Source organism: Anabas testudineus, chromosome 16, assembly GCF_900324465.2.
Source record: "Anabas testudineus chromosome 16, fAnaTes1.2, whole genome shotgun sequence".
NCBI classification, from domain to species: domain Eukaryota; kingdom Metazoa; phylum Chordata; class Actinopteri; order Anabantiformes; family Anabantidae; genus Anabas; species Anabas testudineus.
Window position 1 is genome coordinate 10830589 of NC_046625.1, and position 24439 is coordinate 10855027.

Sequence of the window (24439 nt, forward strand, 5' to 3'; positions counted from 1 at the left end):
CCTTGTAAAAGCACCTCAGATGTACTGTATGTCTGTTTTTCTAGCTTCATTTTTTATGTAGCCTCAACAAATGGTAACAATGTGAATATATTGCAGAATTAAAGAATGTGAATATTATCTGGTTGTTGAATTGTAAAGTTCTCCTGGCCTATGTCAGGATCACGTGTCTCTGTGGTATTTCACAGTCCCAGTTGGTATTTTTTGTAGTCGCTGTTTTGCGTTTCAGAAGGACTTGTGTGGCAAAGTTAACATGCTCACAGTGTCCCCGGTGTTCTCATATTACAAGAGAAATCACAGTACATTGGTTTGGAGAAATATGTTCCCATTATGCTGGTTGACTTATGAACAACGTGTTTTACATTTTAATGAACGTTAAAAATGCAGATGACCTACTTGTCCGGTGTTATACTGTGGTTGAGTGATTTGCACATACATGTTAATGGACACTTAGAGCAAGTGGAGTATCTCTATTAGGGAGCTCTGGTTCACTTAAATCTGGACTTCGGATTTAGTTTTTTCCTCCAACTGACACTCGTTTATTGACTTGTTGACTGAGCTGACTCACGGTTATGTTTGGGGAATGTAAAAGCTCAGATGTTGTTTGTATTGTAATATTTCGAAATCCACTGGCTCTGACTGTATTTTGATATGGTTTTCTGAAGTGTGCGTGTGTTTGCGAGAGCTCTGGCATGTGACTTTCATGCTTTCTGTTGTGTCTGTGTGTTTACACCACAGCACCTGAATGACTTTAGACTGTAGCATATCAAAAAACAAAAATCTCCTAATTTACTTTGCCTTGCTCGCAGAATGTTTCTATCGTGTCATGAGAAAAAATAATAAATTACTGATAACTGTAAAACAGAGTCGCTTTTTGTGAAATAATGACCCATGAGAACCGTTAAGGTCAATTGTACACTGTTATTGTATTTGTAGTAAATGCTGTGATGTTGCATTTTTCTTGCACAACAAACACATTTGGGACAGTGGTGGCTATTTATGAGAAATCCATAATCCAATGCCTGCACAGAACTTTTCCTTTGGTGTATCTGTATTTTGTATATTACATATTGGCTGTAACCCAGGACTCTGTTGTTAGTGTTAAACCTCTTTTATTTTCAATGCACCTGTCATGTCACCGCCCTACCTGTCCTATCGCAAACACATACAAGTTTTCAGTCAAATGCTGAAACTGTCAACTGGTTTAATTGTCTCCTGTTGTAAACGGTGGAGCACGACTCCATTTAGGATTAAAAATCAACTCTCTTTCTTTCAGTGGCACGGAAAAAACTAGTGTCTCCATGAGTGTGTGCTGCCAACTGGCTTGTCGGGGCAAGTGTTCCCTTAATCACTCGACTGAGCCAGAGCTGCTTCTTTTGTACCACAAGGTTTAAACTCATTAATCCTTTTCTGTTCAGAACGCGAACACACCCTAGGTCACCTGATACCAAACTGCTGTAACAGAGAAGACGGGCTTAGAGCTCAACATCTGTATTATATGTCAGCTGTAGAGAAATTCAGGTTCAGCTGGCGAGCCGGAGGGACTGGTAGTTAGAACTTTGTTTTAACAAGCTCTTACAACACAGACTTGTAAAAATAGGGACCTTCCACATGTCTAACAAAGTTAAATGTTGATGGATGTTGCGTAACACCAGAAAGGTTGCACATTTGTCATCCTCTTTTTACATAAACACGGAGCTGTTGCAATCAAACCAAGGTTGGAGCTCTCTGTTTGAAAGACCTGTGTCCTGCAGGAGATGACAGTGTTACGAATTCACCATTAGGGGGCGACATTGTTTGTGCTTTGTTGATTTCTTTGTGTACTTTTGTGTTTTTGTCAGCAACAGGTGCACAATGTGTCAACACTGACTTGTCTGGTCGTAAATCTGTGATTACATGTCAGATATTGCAAGTTAAGAGCTTTCAGCTACTGTTTGGTTCTTCTGAGTCAACCTTTGTGTCAGTTATCAGGTTACTCCGGGAAAAAAGGTCTCCCACCCTCTTCTTATTTTGTTTTGTTATTTTGTCCTCTCTGCTTTTTGTACCTATTTCTTTACGCATTCAGCCAAGATTAATTAGTCTGCACTTGGAATTTAAGAGAGCCTCACATATTAATTACAGTTGGGTTCACTGTATTAACATCACATATACAAGAAGTGATAAGATACAAGACAAAGAGGAAAAAAACAAAACAACAAAAAACCCAGACCAACATAACGAAACTGGAAAATCTACACTTCCCGCATTTGCTCTGGAGGCGGATAAACCTCATTGGAAAATGTGCCACTGAAAAACATTTTACTAATGTGTTTCTAGCTCTCACCTACATCCGCAGGGCTCTGTCTCCAGTGGGATTGCATAATTTCTTAGCTACAGCTCAGTTTAGTTTACGCTTGTTTACCTGACAGAACTCCTCCCTACAAAGGTTCAGCCAGTGTTTGTGAGTTTGCACGCAAGTGTGTGGGTGTGCGATTCACACCCACACAAAAATAACACATAACACACTGCTATTTTCTGTCTAAGATGATTTAATGGATGAGCTGACGATGATGAAAAGATGAAAAAGAAACTCATCTACAGTATTTGCCAATTATGGGAAAACCCTTTTTCTTCACATGCTATAGTTTCGTTATATTGACCCTTGTCAATGTTGATGTTTTACAATTCCAGATGAAACCAGATGTATATTAATCATCTATATGTCATTACAGCTTATCAGTCATCTGGTTCACCTAGGTAAACTTATCTGGAAACTGAGTCATAGCACCAGAGTTTTTCCTTATTCCTTGTTTCACTAGTCCTCTAAGTAACTTCCTCAACCCTCAAATTGAACACAATTATATTCTAAGACTAACAAGGGTGTTGGGAATAGTAACATGGGATGAAATTGCTGTATCTCAATAGCAAATAAGTCTTTGTTTTACATGTTGGGGTTGACAGAAGCAAACTGATAAAATGCTGAGTGCCATGCAGAATAAGTTCCACACGCAATCAGGTGTAGTAGCAAACTTTCAAATGTGCATACAGTGCAGGAAGCTGCGGACATGTTTGCTAATGCAAGCACAGAGTCTGAGTCCCCTGAACAGCTGTGTCTCCTGTCTTTCCTCAGCACCCCTGCACATCACACTGTCTGTCCACCTTCTGCACGAAAACATAAACTCTCCATAACTCTACATAAAATGTCCTGAGCCTCACTCCAGCTGTGGCTACGGATTGTGTCTGCATTCGCCGCCACTCACATAAGTTTGGACTGTACACATCACAGTAACAGTTTTTGTATGCCATTGTACTGACACCCACATGCATACTAGCCAAATCAAATCCAAATCCACTTGACACGGTTGCCATTCAAAACACTTCCAAATCTACATCTCACATAAATAACACACACACACACACACACACACACACACACACACACACACACACACACACACACACACACACACACACACACACACACACACACAGTGTCCACCACATGTGTGTTTTCTGGATGGATGCCAAAGTGAGCATGCATGCTCAGACAGGACTGAAGCCCCTCAGGCTCTGTGGGTATTTATGTATGAGCGTGTGTCATTTTTAGACTGGAAAAACATTAGCTGATCATAAAGTCCTAATTATATTCTTCACAGCCATAACCTGATATGTGGTTGTATTCAGTAGTATTGGAAATAAATAATTGACTATGAGTATAAAAAGAAGTTTGAGTTTGAGGAAAATGTAACTAATTACTAGCAAAACACAGTGATATAACTTTGTAGATATGAGTTGGCTTAAACATTGAGATTGACATGTAATGTCCACTGAAGTCAAACACAGTTAACTGAGTCCTTCATAAGATCTACTGCTAAAACAGAAGGATACCTGACACATTATTTATATCAATGGCCAAATGTGAATGTTCATCTATGCTGACAGTATTTTGGTTGATAGGCTGACAGCTTAATGACTTGCTGTCCACATATCACTTCACTCCATGTTCTCTTTCTGAAGGTGACAGAAGCTGGAGGAGGAGTAAGGGAAGGAGGAAGGAAGAAGGAGCAGGGTGAAAATGAATTTGGATGACAGGACGTACTGAACCACACTCAAACCCTTAGGACATGCCTGAGGTTCTGCCTGTTAATCTATTTCCGTGGCAGAAGTACAGAGAAAAGGTCTGTGGGCACCAACTGGCACCAGTAAAACGGCTGAAGAGTCGCGTTTTGTTTGTATGGGGAAGGTGGTCTTTGTGTGTTAGCTACAATGCATACATTAAGTTCCTGTGAGTCACACAGCTGTGTGACCTCCAGGCTCTGAGGAGAGAAATGCTGATTATAAAATCAAAGCAAAGGTGGGGAAGCTGGTGAAACTGGGAATAGAGAGTCACTCGCTGCTCCCTGCTGCTGCCTTGCTCATAAATAACTACAGCACCAACTGCATTCACAAACAAGGGAGCACATGGATACATGTGTGCACCAGTAAAAAGCTATGACAGAAAGCACGAGTGCAAATGTTTACTTGGTAACTTTTACATGCAGTGCTATGTCAATCACTGAAATCTCCTCCATATCTGAAGTGAGAACGTTGGGGCGCTCGTTTCTCCTCGGCTTGTAAAAACTTATACAATGTCATATAAAACTTTGACTGACGTTTTCACAAGGCATGTGTGATTATCACTGCAGATGATCGGAGCGTCCAAAACACGGCAGTCAACTGTACGATTGTGTCTGAGACAGCCAAGTTGTTATTGAGGAGCGACGGTGAAGGAGGAGACTGAGCAAAAGAAGCAGATGATATGAGAGATAAGAGATATGTTTTGGTAAAAGATTTGGGGGGAAAGATGTGAGAAAGAGATAAATGAGATGACAGTGTGGAGGAAGAGCAGAAACAATAGCTGAGCATGGGAATAATTAGATAAATAAATCAAGGGAGGGGGAGACTGGGAAGGGTGAGGGGCTGACAGGAAAACTGAGAGAAGCACATTCCTTCTTTCCCTCTTGTTCTCTTCAAAACAGCAGCTGGGACAGGTGTGCTTTTACTGATGGCAGAAAGTGCACAGGCTGCTGACTGCCTCCCAGTGTGTATGCTGTGTGTGTGTGTTTATATGCTGAGTATGCACGGCGTCTGGCTGCAGACTGCATGTTAGCAGAGACTTTGTTGTGTGTAATTATGGGGGAACCAAAACCCATACATCAGAATTCGCCTATAATGACAGAAATAGACATCTGAAGGCACACACGGCGTTCGAGCAGGCGCGACTGCGTCGGAGAAGACTGGACGCGTCTCTTCCACAGACGCTGTGTCTAAAATACTGTACATACAATAAAGTATGCGCCTAAACAATGTGTACACAAGCACAACAGTCAGCTCGTGTGAGTGGGTGCTGTTTAAAGAGACAGTCTCTACTTCAGGAAACAGAGGGATCCTGTTTGTGAGTTGTACTCATTGTTCAGCTGATTACCCCCCCTCATCACCTCCACTCCACCACAAACACTCATATACAGAACATAGACCTCATGTTACTGTTTGGCTGTTGTCCAAAGATGCTTTATTTCCCGCCTAACACTTAACACGTTCTCCTCTAATGAAGGGTGCGTCCAGACAGTCTATCTGACTCCACGCATTGTCCCTCAAACCTTATTGATGTCTCTTGTCAGCAGAAGAATAGACGACACCCAACGCTCCTGAACTCATCCTTTAGTCATTTTTCTACTGAACTAAACCACCCCCACCTTCCTTTTCCTAACAAATGACTTATTTCTATTTACAAAGCCCCCACTTATCACTGACTACATCTGAGATGTTAGCAGAACATGTCCTTTTATCCTATGTCAAGAGGATGGGATGACTCACACACACTCATCTCCTTTTTTTTTTTAACCAAACCTTTATCTTATAACTGACCAAACTTATTAAATCCCCTTATGCTTGTAATGTTTATTTTTCCCTCATTTACACCTCTTCCATTTCTCACCTGTATGCTTTCTGCTTTGCAGAGTTGTTTAGTCGACCAGACAAATATTTTAACATCTAATGGCTGCGAAATTTAGGTGAAGTTTAATGTATATAGTGATAGTCTGATTGTACATCTAGGAACACCAGCAGGACAGAGCTCTCACATATTCAGTAAAATACTGCTCATGATTTTAATTTGTCCAACAGTTTGATTTATGTCTATACCTAAAATGTCAGCATGCTCACATGCTAAATTAAGATGGTGGATGATATACACGCTTATCAGCATGTTAACGTGTTGATTTTCGTGCTTAGCTCATATCATTGCTGTACATAAGTACAGTGTAAGTACAGCTTGCTGCTAGCATGGCTGGGGACTCTGGTTAAATTTATGTCACGTAACAAGGAACTACAGAGCAAGCCAGACTTCTATTCGTCTTCAGATCCGACTCCTATACTTTTGTCCTCGGCCCTTCTGTTTCTTATCTTTGCCTCATTTATACATTCTTCCTCTGCCAACTCATCTCCTGCTCAGAAATGTTCCCTTTTTCTTTCTGGTTCTCTCTTTTACACAAACTGTAGCTCATTTACCTCCCACCTCCAGTTTTCTCAGCTTAGCTTCTCTTGAGCTCGATTCCAGCACAATACAGTGTTGTGTCTGTACGCTCTCTGTCAGGGGCAGCCTCTTTGAGCTCAGGAAGAGAGGCCAATGTAACACACACATGGGATGAGAACCTCTGGTGTGGCCTTTCCCACCGCTGCCCTCTCTCTATCAACATACTGACACAAACAGACTTATTCACACTGCTGCACCATCAAAAAGGCTTTTGTCTCTCTTGCACAACCATCCCAATCACACACACACACACACAAGCGTCCGTATGTAAGCTCATTAGCTGCATCCAAAACAAAACCTCCCAACTACAGCACTACAGTCTTCCCACTTCAAGAAAGAATTGTGCAGGTTCAAGTGCACTTCTCTTGCTTTCTTAAGATAAAAAAGATTTCCACAAATGTCCAGAACATATTAACGTAACTACAAACTAAGGTTAAAATACATTTTTATTTACATGGCACCTTTAAAGCTCTCACATCCTCAAACAGTCTGTAAATCTGCACTAACACTCTTAAATGTTTAATTGCATAACATATATCTGTATTATAGATAATAGTTAGGAAATAAACTCCATTACCATGACAACAGTCCACCTGAAAAATAAACATTACATTGTCTTATAATTTATATATTTATGAGATTTATTACAAGGGTGTCTTTTTTTTTGTTATTACAATATTGTAATAAATCTCACAAGAATTTATAAAAATAGGATTAACAATATAAGAACACAATATTTGATTTTAGACTAAAGTCCCAGAATCCCTGCCCTGTATCAAAATAAGTTACACACAGTTTATAGAAAAAGTTCATGAACAAATAGACGATCCACTGATATGAGTAAATATTCTGTACACATTGTGATGTGTAAATCTAAAGAGATTTGAATCATTGCATAAACAACTTGTGGAGGAAATGATTAACTAATGTAGTAAAGTTTCACAACACAAGTCTCCCGACATGTTGGTAGATCAGTTACTACCACTGATCTTTAATGGTAAATATGACCTAAGAGAAGGCACTTGAAAGACACATAAAGGAAACAGGTTTTACAAATAGCTGCAGGAAAAACAGTTTCAAAGTCATCATCATTATTCCCCTTAACTGAATTACTGTACAGTACTTCTTGAAGTCCCGTCGAAAAACACAAGACAAAGTATTGTTTCCCATTGGCAGTTTTTTTTCTTGTCATGTCTTATTTCATAAAAAACAAAACAAAACAAAAATCAACGATTGATGGTGGCGCTTTGCTGCAGCCCTCAATGATGTATGTAATCTCTTTCTGTTTTCATAACTGAACTGTTGCCCTCATATGTTCATATCTGCATAGCCTTATAAGGAGGCAGGCTTTGACTGACAGACGCAAATCTCCAAAACAGATAAAATCTGATAAGACTGGTGAAAATTCCAGGTGTGTTTGGAACCTGAAACAAACACAACCAGGAAGAAGAAAACACATCAATTTAATCGAGAGACAGTGTTGACAGTGTTGTTCAAACATGTAATGTGGGTGCAGGTTATCAGCTTACCACTATGTAGTAGTCGTTCAGCTGCAGGCCGTAGAGGACCCAGGAGGTTGACGTAAAGAAGGTGGCTACAGTCAGAGGGAAGGACAAGCACTGCACATTACCACTACGCACTATTGCTACCTGGAAAGAACAAGATGGAGAGGACAGCGAAAATCAGAATGTCAAAGATCAGAATCATCAACCAACTCATCAACCAAGTTTCCTTTAGCTCTATTTAACATTTAAGCATCATTTCAGCTAATTGTTTTGGTTTTCCAGGCTAAAACGTGATTGTTTTGGTTCAGCCTTTTCAATTCTGTTTCCTTCTGCTTCTTTCAGCATGCTACTTCCAGACGGACAAGGTCAAGGACTACATGGTGTACACAATAGAGTAATTAGCAGCTAAACAACCAGATACTTCTGGTGTTGCTGCAGAGGTGAGAAAAGAGCAATATTGCACTGCAATACAAGTAGCAGTGGTCATTTGAAATGTGTATTGAAATGTAGGTATTTTCAATAATAACAGTAAAAGAAAACCACACGTACAGACGACTATGGCAAGCATGGAAGGTCGGCCTGTAGGCTGTGACGTAAATGTAATCATTTCTAACCTGGTATCCCTTGTCTCCTCTTTGTATTAAATAGTTTCTTCAGAATTTGAGTAAAACCACATGATTGTCTGTGTGGCTGTTGCTCCATCTTACTTCCTTTTAGCAAAGTCATCACATACCCAGATCACAGTAATTAACTTGGTGAGTATAACTTCATCATTATAAATAGTAATTACACCTGGAAATGTTGTATAAACCTGAAATTTCCCCTTCAAAAACTAAAGACACATCTGGATTGAGGACAGCATTAGATATCCTTATTCTGAGTAGTGTCAGCATCATATTATGTATACTGCAAGTAGAAAACAGAATGTAACCAAGATCAGGAGGTGTAAACAGAGAGAGACTGAGAATAACAGGAAGACGCAGATGAGGGAAAGAAAGGCAGGAAACGGAGTTGGGATCCTTTAGAGCTGAGAGGAGGATGGATGGACAGAGACAAACAGGATAGTAGATGGAACCACAAGATGACACAAAGCGACAAAAGGAAAGAGAGAGGACAGGGGATTCATTCCTTGTGTGGTAAATAGCTGCATGAGCTGAGCTGACCTCCTGACAGCTTGCGTGGGAGTTACAATAATGCTGAAGTGAGCAGATACTGCCTTGTCTGTATAGAGGCGTAAGATCAGAAGAAAAGAAAAACATAAATATACCACATTTAAGCTTTAACAATAACAGCTGCCTCCAAAACTTGTATTCATTTACTGTAGGAAGTCATCCGTTTTTAGATTAATAACCCACGTCATTCATGCAAATTTCTCCATTTTATCTTTAGTGCTTTAGAGCATGAACAACACTTCTCTGAGGTCTTGGGCTGAAAGACGGCACAGTGTTAGAGCTGCACTTTGAAATTCCAACAGCTGTAACTAGACTGTTTTTTCTGAGCTACTAACCATGAATCACTTCTTATTCCTAGAATTTAACAAAAAAGATGACAAAGACATGAACAGCTGAAGTTTTAAGGTTAAAATAGCCTTTTTCAACAGACTAAAAATAAAATATCTGCCATGAATTCAACTTTTACTTTAACTTTGCAAGTTCTAATTTCTCAGTTTTGGGTGAAACAATCACAAAGGTGATAATTGTACTATAATGTTACTATTGAGCACTAATGTATAACTGAGAACATCATATTAAGAGGTGTTTTTATTGTTTACTGTTTGTCTTTCTCTTGTCTAGAAATCAAGTGAGAAGAGAAAACTACACATAATTGTTTCTGTGTTGCTATTCACGTGAGCTGTACCAGATCAGTGAGAGGCGACATGTACATGCTGACAGTGACCACGCTACAGGTCAGGCCCAGCTGGTTGAGTTGAGCCTCTCCCTGAGGAAGGAACATGGTGAAATAGAACCAACCGCAGGCCAGCACCATCCCTGCTGCAATAGTCTGGCACACGACCATCCTCTGAAACACACAAACACATATGGTGTGTGACAAGTATTGAGGGTTTTCACATCATAATAAATCTAGATGTGACCTCAGTGGAATGTTTGCTGCAGGTTTCAACCAGAGACCTCGCTGACCTTTTGTTTTGTGTAGTGAAGATACACAACGATGTAGAGGGCCTGGAGGAGCGCTCCAATAGTGTTGACCAGGACAATCGTCTGATCGCTCTTCAGTAACCCATAATACAACCAGCCGAGGTTACTATGGAAACAAGAAAAACATCAGATGTGCTAAGCAGAGCAGGACCGTCAGTAGGTCTGAACTGATCATAGTGATCAGAGGTAGTGCAAACCCACAAAACACACACTCACTTAAGGCAGGTTGTGAGAAAAGGGAGAAACTGGATGTTGTCAGCACTTTTGGTTTCTTGCATCTTCTTCAGGTCGGTCCTAGAAACACACACACACAGACACACACACAGACACACACACACACACACACACACAATAAGTAAAAAGGACAGAGAGGATAACCCAGACAGAATGAATAAAAACAACCACTTTATCTGGTACCCATTAGCGTGATTGACATCAGTTCAAACAAACAGATGCAGCTATCTCAGAAAAGGTCAATCATCTCCTCTGTCTTGTCTAACTAAAGCAACAGGAGGAAATGAGAGTACATTTGCAACATTAATCATTAATTCAACTCACAGTCCGGTCGAGAACATCCCGACTGTAAACACAATGCACGCCCATGATAGAAGCTGCAACAAATCCATAGAAGGGGAGAAAAGGCACTACTCTGCTGGGTATTTTTCAATATTGCAATATTCTGCTTATAATCACCAATACTTTATTTGCATTAAACTGAAAACAGACTGCAGCTGCGCGGACACATTCCTTCTCTGTATTTCCGTGTTTGCAATCAGTGTGCACAGGGATACTGCACTCTGATTGGCTGCGGGATGAAACCGGTGGGACGGATTTGGTCCAATGGGAGACTGAAACGTTGGATGATGTCGCGCCTACGTCATGACGTTAAATGCATTTGGGTTGTCCAAGTTAAATGAAACTTTATTAAAACGTGGGTGGACGGACAGAGAGGATAAATAAGCATCACTTAGTGCAAAAGGGCTAAAGGAATAATCCACCAGTTTTAAACAAGGAAGGTTACTTTAGTCTTTATTGTTAGTACCAAACGCGAATCTTTTGCACATTTACTCAAGTACTGTGTTTAGGTACAATTTTGAGGGGGTTTGACTTTTACTAGACTGCAATTCAGAGAGAAATATTGTACGATTACTTTTTATTAATTATTAATTTTATTTGACAGCTTACCTATGTTACTTTTTTGCATTTGTAGATCCTCATTGAAATACAATCAGCTGATAAATGATGATTCGACTGCCTTGAGACTTAAAATGTATAAGCAGTATAAATCTGCAGGTGACTGCAGGAGGATGACATTCAGTAGGCAGAGGTATTCTAACAAAATGACCACCAGGTGCACCCTGTGAAGTGGGGTCACAAGCAGACAGATCTTTAACAGGTCATAGGAACATTATTTACAGTTTAAAGTTATGAATTGAAACATTAGGCTATGTCTATCTGTCAGTTCAGCAAAGTTGAGATTAAGTTAAATAAAGAAAAACACTTAATATGTCATCTTTACCTTTTTTTGTCCCTTCTTGCCACTATCACTTACAACACTTACTGATTAACCGACTCTTGTCTCCTGTGTCCAGCTGTCAGGGCTCAGAGAGAGTCTCAGAGCTGCAGGGATGCCTGAGACTCTCAGCATCATCGCTGTGACCCATTTTTCATTCTTCACCTTTTAAAAATCTCTCATACCTGACCTTTTACAACCATCTCTCAGTCTCTCTCTTAGAATTTCTACCTTCCCCCACTAGTGTGCATGAGTTTGACATTTCATTTTTTTCACCGAATTTTTATGTCATTATTTTTAACCTCATTTCTGATACTGTAGATGATGAACAATATTATCTTTCTGTTTTTTTATTAGCTTTTTCTGGTATTAACATGCACTTTGTTTCTTTTTGTGACAGTGTTCTAATGTGATGCTCCTACAGTACAAACACAGTCTAGCTTTGTCTAGTGTTGATATTTACTTACCATACAGCATGACAGACATGCAATACAACTTTTATTCAAGTATATTTTTTGTCTTTCTGGTTTTTCTGCACTAGATTCATGGTGTGATCAAATGTGGTCATATGTGATGGCTGTAGTTGCTAGATGAGAACATTTTATATACATCATCAAATCATAAAATATTAGCTTGATTCATTTAACATATCATATACAGGTAAAGGTTTTGTATTTTCCCTCATGCCTGTTGAGGGTGATTTCATTTATCTGGGCACATTGCTGTATGACATCACGTTGAACTGAGTCCCACAGTACTGCTAAATCTGCCATGTTTGGTCTCTTGCATCAGGTCCAGATGAAGGTTGCCCTGTATTAACCTACAGTACAAATACATGAGTGGTATGCAAAAAGATTTTCAAAACTCTGTGATCATCCGCCGAGTGTTTAAACTGTGACGCAAGTACAGCAAACAAATAACTTGGTTTTATGTTCTGGTTTTGAATATGCTGTGTATGTTGCGTGGTTTTACAGGGGATGGTGACTTTTGACAGTTTTCAGTCAGCTCTTGCAGGTATAAACATTTGTACAGTGTGCTCCTCTTCATTCCAGCAACACTGTGTAGACAGATGTTCACTTTTTGCCTCCATGGAGGATGTATAGAATAGCAAAAGAAAGGGGGGAAAAAGTGAAAGGGTGCAAGTGTGGAGGCGAGAGTGACACTTTCACACCCAGTCGTCAGTTTGCTTGAGGGCCTCTCTCCCTTCAGTATCCTGCTCTCTTGCTCCTTCATCGCCTCCCTCTCGGTTCTCATGTTTGGTTTTCAGTCTGTGAAATCTAAGCCAGGGCAATCTGTGTCACCAGGGATGAAAGACACAGAGGACAGCAAAGGGATGAGAAAATAGAGGTTGGGAAAGACCTGGGGGTGGGTATGTTGGATGGGCTGGAAAGATTTCATGGAGTAGGAAAAAGATAAATCTGCCAAAATATTTTGGCATCTATCAAAATATCAATAAACTCAGTAGGATTTCAAGTTCTGAGATAGGATGGTACAAAAATCTGATAAAAAACAGACAGATTTTTCATTACATCACATTTTTTTATTTCAGATTTTTCACATCTTAAAAACACTTTTATAGTTTTCTATATTTACAAATTTACATATTAACACGTACAAAATGACAAACGTATGTTTAACAAGAAAAAGCAAATGTAAATGTACTGTGGAACATCCCTTCAGTTGGAGGTTTGACAGTGTGCAAGTAAGATCACATCTGCGGACATGGGCCAGTGTACCGTGGTATTATCAAAACAGTAGAAATGAGTGAATATAACCATATAATAAGTACTGAAGAAGATCAGCTCCCCAAACCTCTGAGTTTTAGATTAGACGTGTTTTAGTGTCTTGATCAGTTACTTAATAATCTGTCATGAGAACATAGATTTGTCAGGTGATCTTTCAGGTCAATGGTTGTCTACTATGCACTATGCACTAATACTTTTGACTGAGTCCAAAAAGTTGACAACCACTTTGGATTAGACCTTTTGTTGTTTTATAATCAAAAAGATCAGTCAGATACCTTACAAACTGCAGTTGCTTTTGCACCAGTGTAAATCTCACAGTCAGGTGCTTAAGCAGAGAGTTAGAGAGATCAGGGAGCCGAGTGCTACACAACAACATGACAAAAATCCTACATAATGTAATGTATATCACTTTGGGAGAAGCTGAACAAGAACATTTCCAATACACGGAATCAATAGTTTCTCTATATGTAAAGAAAGAAAAATGACAGCTTGAGATCAGTAATGTACAATTACTTGCACAACTGTTGTTGAGAGAATAATGCTTTGCTCTTGTCTTTTGTAATCTGTCGTTAATCTGTTAAATGTTTTGATCAGTTTGCTTCAAATATTTGATCATAATAGGTGAAAAAAATGTGCATTTTAAATAAAGTAAAAAAAAAAACAACTTCTTTGAGGTCCTCTGCTTTGAAACGATCTACGTTCCACATTCATGCAAAAAAAAAAAAAAAAAAAAAAAAAAAAAAAATGAAAACACCAAACACACACACACACTGTACACGCACTGTCAATTCTCATATAAAAATGTCTGTATAAAAAAATCTCAGTTCATGGCCCCAATTACCAGCATCGGGTTAGCACAGTCTCTGTTAAGATATCCCAATCAGACTTAGTGTAGCAGGGATAGAGCTAATAAGACGGGCATCATGGTGAAGAAGAGTGACAGGGAAACCAGCTGTGCTCCTGAATTGCTAGTACTCCTCTGGACATTTGGCTCTATCACATCAGGATCATCTAGGGAAAGAAAGAAGTGGATGAGTCAGTTTCAGATTTCATCATTTAGGAATGGTAAACACACCCAGCTGAGCTCGTCTTAAACACGACCCTGCTGTGACTATTTAGCTGTCTGGTATTTTGTAGAAGAATCCTCACCTGCTGAGAATCGGTTAGAGGGATTTTGCACTCCTCCAGCGGCAGGTAACTCCCCTTTTCCTGCATCTGAGCTTTTCTCTGTGTCTTCTGGTTTGGATTTGTCTAGGTGATTCTTTCCAGAGCTTTTATGCCCGACTACGTCCACTCTGAGCCTCAGACACTCCTGCCCATGGTGATGCATTGGCTTAGCTGGAGATATTCAGAAAATTGGAAAGGCTTAATACAAGAACCTTATTTAGGATCACAATAAAATACCGCTATTATTGATACTTACAGATATAATAGTATTTCTCTCCCTGTTTGAACTCCTTGCCCAGAGTAAAGGGTGTGAATCGCTGGAACTTCTCGGAGAATTTTTCAGGAGCGTGGGGTGCAAATGGCCTTGAGCACTCCCAACGGAGCTGGTCGAAAGAGTGAGGTTTACACACGTCGTAGTCCTCCCTCTCCACCATATACAGGACATAACGCTCAGCTGCATGTGATGGCACCTCGCCGTGGGTGTAGTGGGGGCAGATGATGTCCAGATAGTCGTTGATACGCACTTCTACTGTGTACTCATCCCACAGGAAGCTGAAGAAAGACAGGAAGAGGGAGGGGATTACTGACAAATGTCCTCACCCAGCTTATTCGTTTTATAAAAGAAAAACCTCTTACAAAATGAGTAACAACATGAACTACAGAGGCGGATATCATCTGTTTCATACAAGCTCAACACACCCTGGCACATTCATTAAATGTGCAATAAAGAAAGCTAATCACAAAAAGACACGTGCAGACTTACTCACACAAACAACACACTCAGGTACAGCGGGGTGGAAGTCCACGAAGGTACCATTTGAAAATGTTTGTGCCGACACGTTTCAAGTGCTTGTGCAAACCCATCGCTGTGACGGATATAGAAAGAGCCTGATCAGGCTGGACTTGTTCACTTTGTTTTTCGGCAGAGAAACACACCTAGAATCGCTACCACCATCCCACTCACACCTTTCGTTCACTTCTCACCTGCTTACGAAACTTTAAAGAACAGCTCACCATCCCCAGTATCTCCTTTCACCTTTTCCGACTGGCCCATTTGTTCCCTCTTTTTTTATATGAAGAGCTCTTTCTGTCAGGTCTTTTGAAACTGTTGTCCAGTTACGGTCTCATTAGTTGTTTCACCCAAATGTTTGTCCCTAATTTGTGTCTCTCTGAATCTCTTTCTCTAAACTTTTCTCTTATTTCATCAAAGACAGGAACATGGTGGGTGGAGGTAGTCGAACTGTCTTTCTCCCTTTTCATCTTTACCCTTCATTTAGTTTTATGGCTCTTTTTCAGCCTTCCTGTCTCCTCTTTGTTCACATCCTATGCTGATTTTCTCTCCTGGAGCTCTAATGAAGTACAAAGAGTTGGTGAAAAATAACTACAAAACCTGTACAGTCACACATTTGTTGTGATGATGCTCAGTTAAAATACAATAGCAGGGTTCAGGAAGTTGAGTTAAAGTTTCACTTTAGAAGTAGTAGTAGTAGTAGTAGTAACTATAACTACCTGTAAATAAATAACTACTGCTGAGTAAGGAACTGATTAAGGAATTTGGAGCCACAAATAAACACAATCTAACCTGTTACTGTCACTTTCAGTTTCACATATTACATACAATATGTGCTTCCCTTACAGTAAATGTGATGCCGGCAAGGCTGTGTAATGCTGGCAAACAGCTTTCTGGCTGTAAGATCAGCCAAGAGCCAGGAGGTAAAGAAAGATTAGTATTTACTCTAACGACATCCTTAGAAAAAGCTCAAAATCTGTGACTTCAGTCTGTGTTTAAACTGAATTACTGCTTGTGGATGTTATATAGAGTAAAAGTGACGACAACCAGCTTTTGTTTATGTGTGCAGTAAGAGTGTGTGCCCTGCCATCAAAGCATGGGACGCAGCTCTGATCCCCCCCCTACTGTTGTTGTGGCTCCTATTAGGACCCCCGCGACCGAGTCACAGACACACCGGCTCCAAACATAGGCCTCCAACCCCTCCTTCCTGTCTCTGTATTAGTGTGTGTGTGTGTGTGTGTGTGTGTGTGTATCAGTTGGCGCTAACCTACCTGTCAAAACATGCTTTGTTAGCTGAGCACAGCTCTGTACTTGTTATCCAGGTCTGTTCACCACCCTCCACTTAGAAATCACTGCTCTCTCTAAAACACGGTTCTTTGTGAGTGTGGAGATGTGGACGCCTCTGTTTGTGTAAATCAATGTGTGTTTACCAGGGAAAGTGTTCCAGTGAATGGGAAAAAGGCACATCAGTATACGCCTAATTGGCTAAATAATCTCTGCTCTAATCTTGTTCCTTTCTACTCTTTTTTTTCAGTGAGTCAAACCAGTAATAACAGAGCGGGAGAAAACAAGCTACTTGGAGTTCTCTAGTGGTTTCTTCTGGAGTAAAGAATAGTTTTAAATTGTATGGGATACACCTTTTTCCCACACTGCGTCCTTGTTGGTGGCCTGGTTGACCTCCACATGAAAACGTAGGCTTGTTAAAAGCCAACAAAACATACAGATTCTGTTGCTAATTTCATTCACAGCTCATGTTTTTAAGAAAACTCTCCTTTTATCCTTCTCTTCACCTCCTCATCCCCCCCCCGTCCTCCTCTCCTCTATTGGTCTGGCTAATTAAAAGCTGTTAGGGGTCTGGGACCAATGTGTTCTCTAGAAAAGGAGAGGAGGTAGAATGAATGGGGTGTAATTATACCCTTTCCCTCCCCAAAGACAGAATGCCTAAAGGCTACAGGGCCCCTTTTAACCCCTGTATCTCACCCCCTGTGGAGCTTTCACTACCCTGCCTGCTGTGGACGTGTGTAATATGAGTGCTCATGTCACTAAGTGTATTTTCATAGGTTTCAAAGTTGCATTTGTCCAGATTTATTCATGCTCGAATGAGTCTTTTTTTCTGCTTTAGACTGTCATCTTTATGCAACCACAAGTGAGTGACCTGGGAAAACGTTAGCCAATCCACGCCTATTGAATTCTGTTGCTCCGTGTCTTTAACCAGTTCTCTCCCTTTCTACCATTACGTCTTCACTCATCTAAGCTCTTGAATGCTCGAGCGTCTTGTATCTCCCTGCCATCTGACTGACAGCTCTCGGCAGGGTGAGAGTCGCATTAACGTGATAGCTATGTTGTGTGTGAAATCGAGAGCCAGGTGTGCGAGTTGTTACAAACCTAGTATTGACGCAGCTTCTTCTTCCTCCTCTGTGTAAGTTTGTCTCTGAGATTGTGTGTGTGTGCGCGCATGTGTTCATGCAAGAGGGATTCTCTGAAGACCCTTATTCAGGGCGTCTCATGCCCCGGGCTCATGAGCACATCTGTTTATCAAGGCCTACTGGAGCCTCTTGTGTGTGTGCACGAGTGTGCGTGTTTTCTTGCGTGTGACAGAGGTGTGGGTAAACAGTGAGGGTTGAAGGTGGCTGCAGCCCCCCCCCCCTCTTATCTGTTGCAAACAGGTCATTTCTCACTCTGGAGCTACTCTGGCTTTTGCGTCAGTAGGCAAAGTGTGTGTGTTGTAAGGGTATAAAATGGTAAAACAGCTACAGTTCTGGTGGTTAAGACATTAGGTGAGCTGTTCCACACTTGCCTGGCTTCACTTCAGCTTAGAAGTCTTGCCATTGTTCTTGCTCTGTCATCCTTTTTTTTTCCTGCCATCGCTCTTTCCTTTCCCCCCCGCATTCTCCCTGGCTCCTGTCCCTCCATTTGTCCCCCGAGCTCACACTGGTTTGGGTCAAACAACTGACACAGGAACTCTGTCTTTCACTGTCTCCCTGGCGATTGTGTCAAACTGGCAGCCCAGGTCGAGGGGTGAGAGTTCAGGGTCGCAAACTCTCTCTCTCTCACACACACACACACACACACACACACACACACACACACACACACACACACACACACACACACACACACACACACACACACACCCCACTGTCTGAGTCGGCATTGGAGATATTTATTTCACACACACAACAAGCTCACAGTGCGAGTCAGCACCAGTGAAACACTAAACAGATGCACCCCCCCACTATTTCACCATTTGCTCCACAGGTAATCAGTAGTAAGTGTGCGCCCACTGGAATGTCACTACAGGGGGCTGTGGTTTGGAAACTTTACTGCGTTCTCACAAGGCGCGCTCATCAAATTTCCAGTCATACTTTCACACACTTTTACTTTGAGGTGTACACTTAATACCCTATTAATTTGCTGTGGTATGGCAGATTCACACCTCCTTTCACACAGGCTGAGGAGCTGTCAGTGGTTATAATGGGTTTAGCTGCTCACTAGTGGGATACTCCATTAAAGCCAATCTAATATACACCAAAAAGTCCAATGTAATCTACCTTCATGCTTCCTCTACCTCATTGTATTGCAGGGAGGACCCCAGTGGGAATTGTTCCTCCAGTAGGCAACAACACTAGCTGCAGTACCTGTCAGGATAATAATTCCAGCATACATCGGCTTGTAGTTAAGACACTGAGAATCCCTTTGGCCCTTGCAGGATGAGAGCTTTTAAAATTGTCAACACTGCTTTTCTCACTTATTCAATTTCAAATGTCTTCCCTCCCTTCATCCATCACTGTCCATTCTCTCCTCCCTCTGTCTGCCTCTCCTTTATTCTTCCAAAATTAGCCCAACCCCCACCTCCTTATACTCTATTTTTGCTGTCTCTTAACGCTGACATAATATACCAGAGCCCTTCATCCAGGCTAATTTCTCAACACAAATTCCTTTCACTAGTTCACCTTTCTCTCACCCTGCACTGAGGCCCCTCTGTCCCCTCTGCCCCCAAAATCTTTTCACCCAGTCCCCCCTTTTTGTAGCCTCCCATTCTATCTGCAATGAATAGACGAAGGCCAAATGGTATCATGCTTGGTTTAATGTGTTGGGGGGGGGGTCATGGAGAGTTAATCTGTGTGCCAGAGTTTACTGTCTGACTGAGAGAGGGAGAGTGAATAGTTCAGTGACTTCTAGGAATTTACATAAAATGTTCATCTTTTGTATTTAAAATACGTTCAGGATTAACTGATGCAAAACAAGACATCCTCAAATGCTTAAGCCTCACTCCAATTAATTCTGCCCTTTAGGGGGCGATGGTGAGCTGTGGGTCGACACTACAGCCAAGGTATGCCTGAAATGCTGTGAATGAGCAGTGTACACATACACACGGGCATGCTTGCCTACACATACTACGATAATGAAGGCCTCGCTGGTGTTAGCAGAGTCAAGGCTGAGAGGTGCTCTGTCCTCCTCTGGTGGAAAACTACTGGGGTAAAAAACAGAGGAAGGTCTGTGAGAGGGGGGGGGGACTGATGAAGAGAGGGGAGGGGGAGGGAGGAAATCTGGACCAGAGATAAGGAAGCGAGAGGAAGAGCAGAGAGAAAACAGAGGTGTATGGATACTGGGAGGGGGAGGAAGATGCCTACAGACCTGAAAAATAGACATTTAAGTATTTACTATAGTTTATTAATCGTGTGCTGAGGACAGTTATATCAGCAGATACTGAATGGACAGGATTCATAGCCAATTAAATGGAAATGATCTGTGGAGCTTGTTCCCTCTTCTGGCAGATTATGGTGAGAATAACCCACTGGAACAACTACAGGTTAATTTTGACACTTTCACATAAACACTTTATTGTACATTGGAGCAATTACACATTAATGCACCTGCTGAGGTTACACTACAGGTTTATAGAAGCATAAATATATAAAGAACGAAAACAGCAGGAGGAAGGTTTTATGTCTGTGGGTCAGATGGTCAGATTACAAGTTGTGTGTAATCTATCATGGCATCTGTGTCCTGGTGAGATTAGGGGCCAACAACCAGACAGTACATGTGCTGCAGAGTGGTAAATAATGAGCAGGAAGACAGACAGAGAGTGGGAATAACAAGCATAAAATCTACAAGTTGAAAAGTGGGGGAGTGGGGTGTGGGGGATAGTGACATTGACCACCTTCAGCCCCATTCCTCCGGGCCACATGTACGTGTTGAGACAGGCCCCGGCTGCCTCAATAACAGCGAAGGCAGACAGAGCCAGACACAGACTGAGATAAACAGAATATAACATTACACCAAACTCCTGATAAAGATATTTACACGGATCGTGGGAGCATGGGAAATAAACCCAGACTACAAGAGATTGATGAAAGCGGCTAAATAACACAGACATTCAAAGGAGGCTGCGGGAGATTTGGGCAAATAGCATTCATATCTCAGCAGAAAAGAAGAGATCCTGAATGTACTTGAATAAGTAAGTAGAAGAGAAGTGAGGGCACAGGGCCATGGACAGTCTGGGAGGAGACCCAGCTGTTAAAGAGTGGAAAAGGAGTGAAGATGGAGAGAGGAGCAGGCAGGTACAGAAGGAAAAACATCCACACACACAGCTGACAGAGTTGAATATAGTTACAGTCAGGTGGAATGCTGGCTGCAGCTAATATTAACATCCAAGTCCTCTCTCTTGCCCCCCAGTTTGTGTAAGAGTGAGTCACACATTTATCATGTCTTGCTAAAGCTGCTTATGGTAACAGCCACTCCCCGTTTTACGCTGGCATTGGAGCACGCGCACACAGGCAGACACAAACAATCACGTACTCTCAGTGCACAACAAAAATCAAATCACTTCCTGCTAAAAGCTGGTTGAGGGCAACACAAGTTCAAACTCACTTCTGTGTGCACACAGACTCATAAAGGCGACACAGGCAGAGACACGTAGCGTAAAAACAAGACCAAACCAGACTGAGGAAAACATGCCTCTCCACCTGTCATGGAGGAAAACACACACACATGCACACACATGCACACACACAAATGCAATCAGAGTATCAAATATCTACGGGTCAGCAATATATGATTAAGCCATAATTATAAACTTGCTGTTGGTTGTGTTTAGACACACACACCTCTATAGTCCAGAATGACTGGGCAGACTGCTGCCATCTGGTCACTGTCCTCCACCTAAGACAAATCACTGCTGCTTACAATCAGACCAAGAATCAATTAGCATCAATTATTCATGGCACGCTGCCGTCAAACGCAGCAGATAGATCTATGTGAGCCTCCGAACAAGTGACGGATTGATCACTGGGGATGGTTTGGGGCAGGAAACCACACAAGAGAAATGATACAGTAGAGAAAGAGAGGACAGAATCAAGACTGAGAGTATGGCCGTGTTAGAGGGGGGAGTGTGGGAATGAGGGATTATAGAGGAGCAAAAGAGATTAGACTGGAAAACGTGGCAAAAGTATAATAACAGTGGCATCTGGAGGTCAGCCCATTATAGCTGCCTTTTAACCCCCAGGACAAGTTTCTGCCGGTGACTTTCTGACTAACTCTGCCTCCCTGTACCTCTAAAAGTTTTTGTGTGTATTTGAACAGCAGAATAAACAAAGGGAAAACCCAAGTGTGACAATTACAACGAGAGAAGCAGAAGCAGAATAGCCACTACTCCATTAGTGCTGATGTGTGAAGTTCACGTCTGTCTCTGTCAGCGCCTATATTTAGCCATCTAACAGAAAAGGATTAGTGTTATATTCTGATTTGTCTTCTGGTTATGTAACTGACAGCAGAAATAGTCGATAGACGACATAAGATCTGATGTAGTATTAGACCCCCCACTCTTTGTCTTCTTTTTTTTTTTTTGTTTTTATCAACCTTTCTTATTTCAGCTAAAGCAGAGCTCCAGTTTCCTCCTTTATCCGATTGGAAAACTCTAGTTTCACCTTTCCTTCTGAGAAGTTACCTTCCCCTTGCGTTTCACCTAGTTCAGAGTTCCTCCCCTCTGTCTGTGGTGACTCAGGTGTAAAACTCAGGTGGGTCAGACTGGGGGCATTGAGTCACACATTGAAAAACCCATGACACAAACACTGCTCATGAGGATAGGTCTTTCCATTAGACTCCTTATCCAATTATCAGTACAATTGTTTCCCTTGTAGCAGGGCTCTTTTTTAGCCCTGCGTCTGTTGTCATTGTTAAAGGGCAATTAGAGAACCAGTAATGTAATCAAGACAGGACTAAAAGGCCATAATGGCTTTAGCTCTTGTTTCGTCTCGGTGGTGGGCTTTAATCGACCTATCTCGGCAGCAGAGAAGCGGGGACCATCTTTCTGTTTTTTTCAGCTCTCTTATAAAATAATAGGCTACTGTCTTTCATGCGTCGGCCACTCTCTCCGCGCTAAAAGCTCAATAAATCGCGCCGCGTTATTGCGCGTCTGTCAAGACCCATCGATTCCAGTGAGTGGCCCCGGATAGCACTACATCTCTGAGCTCAAAACAAAATAATCAGTGTTATTTGACTCGCTCTCTCTGACTCACACTTTATCACTACATCTTCCCGAAATGAAAAAAACAAACAAACCCCAAAACAAAACACTTTAACACACTGCCAGAGATGTTGTGCCTTGATGTGGCATCTGTATGTAACACAAACGGATGATGAAATTAGACTCATGTGATTCATTTTCATTAATAGACTTTTTATGACACACACTGTACACACACACACACACACACACACACACACAGGTGCAGACCCTACAGACAGCGTCTCTGGCCAAGTTCATACTCGCCGGTCTATTTTCTACTATTAGAGTATGTCTGTGTCTGTGCTGCGGTTAAATATAGTGGTGAATCTGTCCATCTGACAGGCATCCGCTGCCATTCCTGCGCTTTTACGCCCGGTTACTCCTGTACGCTCTCGTACACTCGTCACAATCTTGTTAGGCGAGTTTTACACTTCAGACTACACAAGTCTGACTTCAAACGTCACATGAATGTGAAAAAAAAAATATTTACCGTAGCAGCATGAGACTTTAAACGACAGACAAATACTCACTGCACCGCAAGCACCCAAACATACAGGATACACACATGCACAAAAGCACAGATCCGCACTTACTTTGGGTTCGAGCCGTTCCAGTAGACGCTGTGTCTCTCCGCACAGGCGAACCAGGCACCGATGCTCAGCACCAAACACACCAGACACACCAAATCCATAGCTCTTCTTCTCCAAAGGAGCCTCAACAAGTTCAACTAGCCAGCGGTAACTCAATCAACTTTCTGTTGTTGACCGTTTTAATGCGTAAATACGCGCACGGAAACCAAACGCAGATGTTACGCTTCTACTGTAGTAATCAAAGCAATTCAAAGGGATACAGCCAAACTGCGCTCTGTTTCTACTCCTGACTGTTCCGCTGAAGTGCAACTTGTCTGTTTTGTCAGGCAGTGGCTCCACCTATCGAGGTGCCTCCGACCAATAACCAGGACATAATTGGATTACCCCGCCTACCGCAACCACTGTCGACGTGCCGTCCACCTGCTCCGACTCCAGACCAGGAGTGAGAAATACACAAAAACAACTTCAACTGTACGTCAACTGTCAACAGATGTAAGATAAAGAAAGCTGAGAGACTATGGGATGAAATTTAGGTTACTGCACATGAGACCATCCAAGAAGTTTTCGGATGAATATGCAGTAATGTATCATCACACACAAGTTCTTTATAAAAAGTAAAGTTACACTATCAGAACATTCAGTTACAATAAAAATTCAAAATGTGTTAAATCAACATCAGAAGAAGAAAAAATGCAGAAAGAGAGAATATGTATTGGCAACAACATTAAAGCCTTCTTATAGTGACTAATATTGTTCTAAAGTGGCATAAAATGCCATCAGGTACCACATGACTGTGCTTAAGTACAGTACTTGACTAAATGGACTTAATTCATTTCTGCTACTGAAAAACTGAGCTATGATTCAAGTGAAGTTCTACAGCGGTTGTCTTCTGTTAGTTCCTGTTGTTGTTTGT

At 41.5% G+C, this 24439-nt stretch overlaps 2 protein-coding genes across 2 annotated transcripts; both read right to left on the reverse strand.

Annotated features, from left to right (window-relative positions):
- Positions 1–7220: 7220 nt before the first annotated feature.
- On the reverse strand, positions 7221–10981 carry slc50a1 (solute carrier family 50 member 1). Its single transcript, XM_026370029.1, has 6 exons — positions 10770–10981; positions 10428–10505; positions 10194–10317; positions 9913–10074; positions 8080–8199; positions 7221–7974 (listed from the first exon to the last, which is right to left on the reverse strand). The coding sequence occupies exons 1-6, from the start codon at positions 10835–10837 to the stop codon at positions 7867–7869; spliced, it is 660 nt and encodes a 219-aa protein (XP_026225814.1). The 5' UTR covers positions 10838–10981; the 3' UTR covers positions 7221–7866.
- A 2273-nt stretch (positions 10982–13254) lies between these two features.
- Positions 13255–23809, reverse strand: efna1b (ephrin-A1b). Its single transcript, XM_026372576.1, has 4 exons — positions 23530–23809; positions 14893–15188; positions 14619–14807; positions 13255–14480 (listed from the first exon to the last, which is right to left on the reverse strand). Exons 1-4 carry the CDS (start codon positions 23625–23627, stop codon positions 14356–14358), a joined length of 708 nt encoding a protein of 235 aa, XP_026228361.1. The 5' UTR covers positions 23628–23809; the 3' UTR covers positions 13255–14355.
- Between the last annotated feature and the right edge of the window lie 630 nt (positions 23810–24439).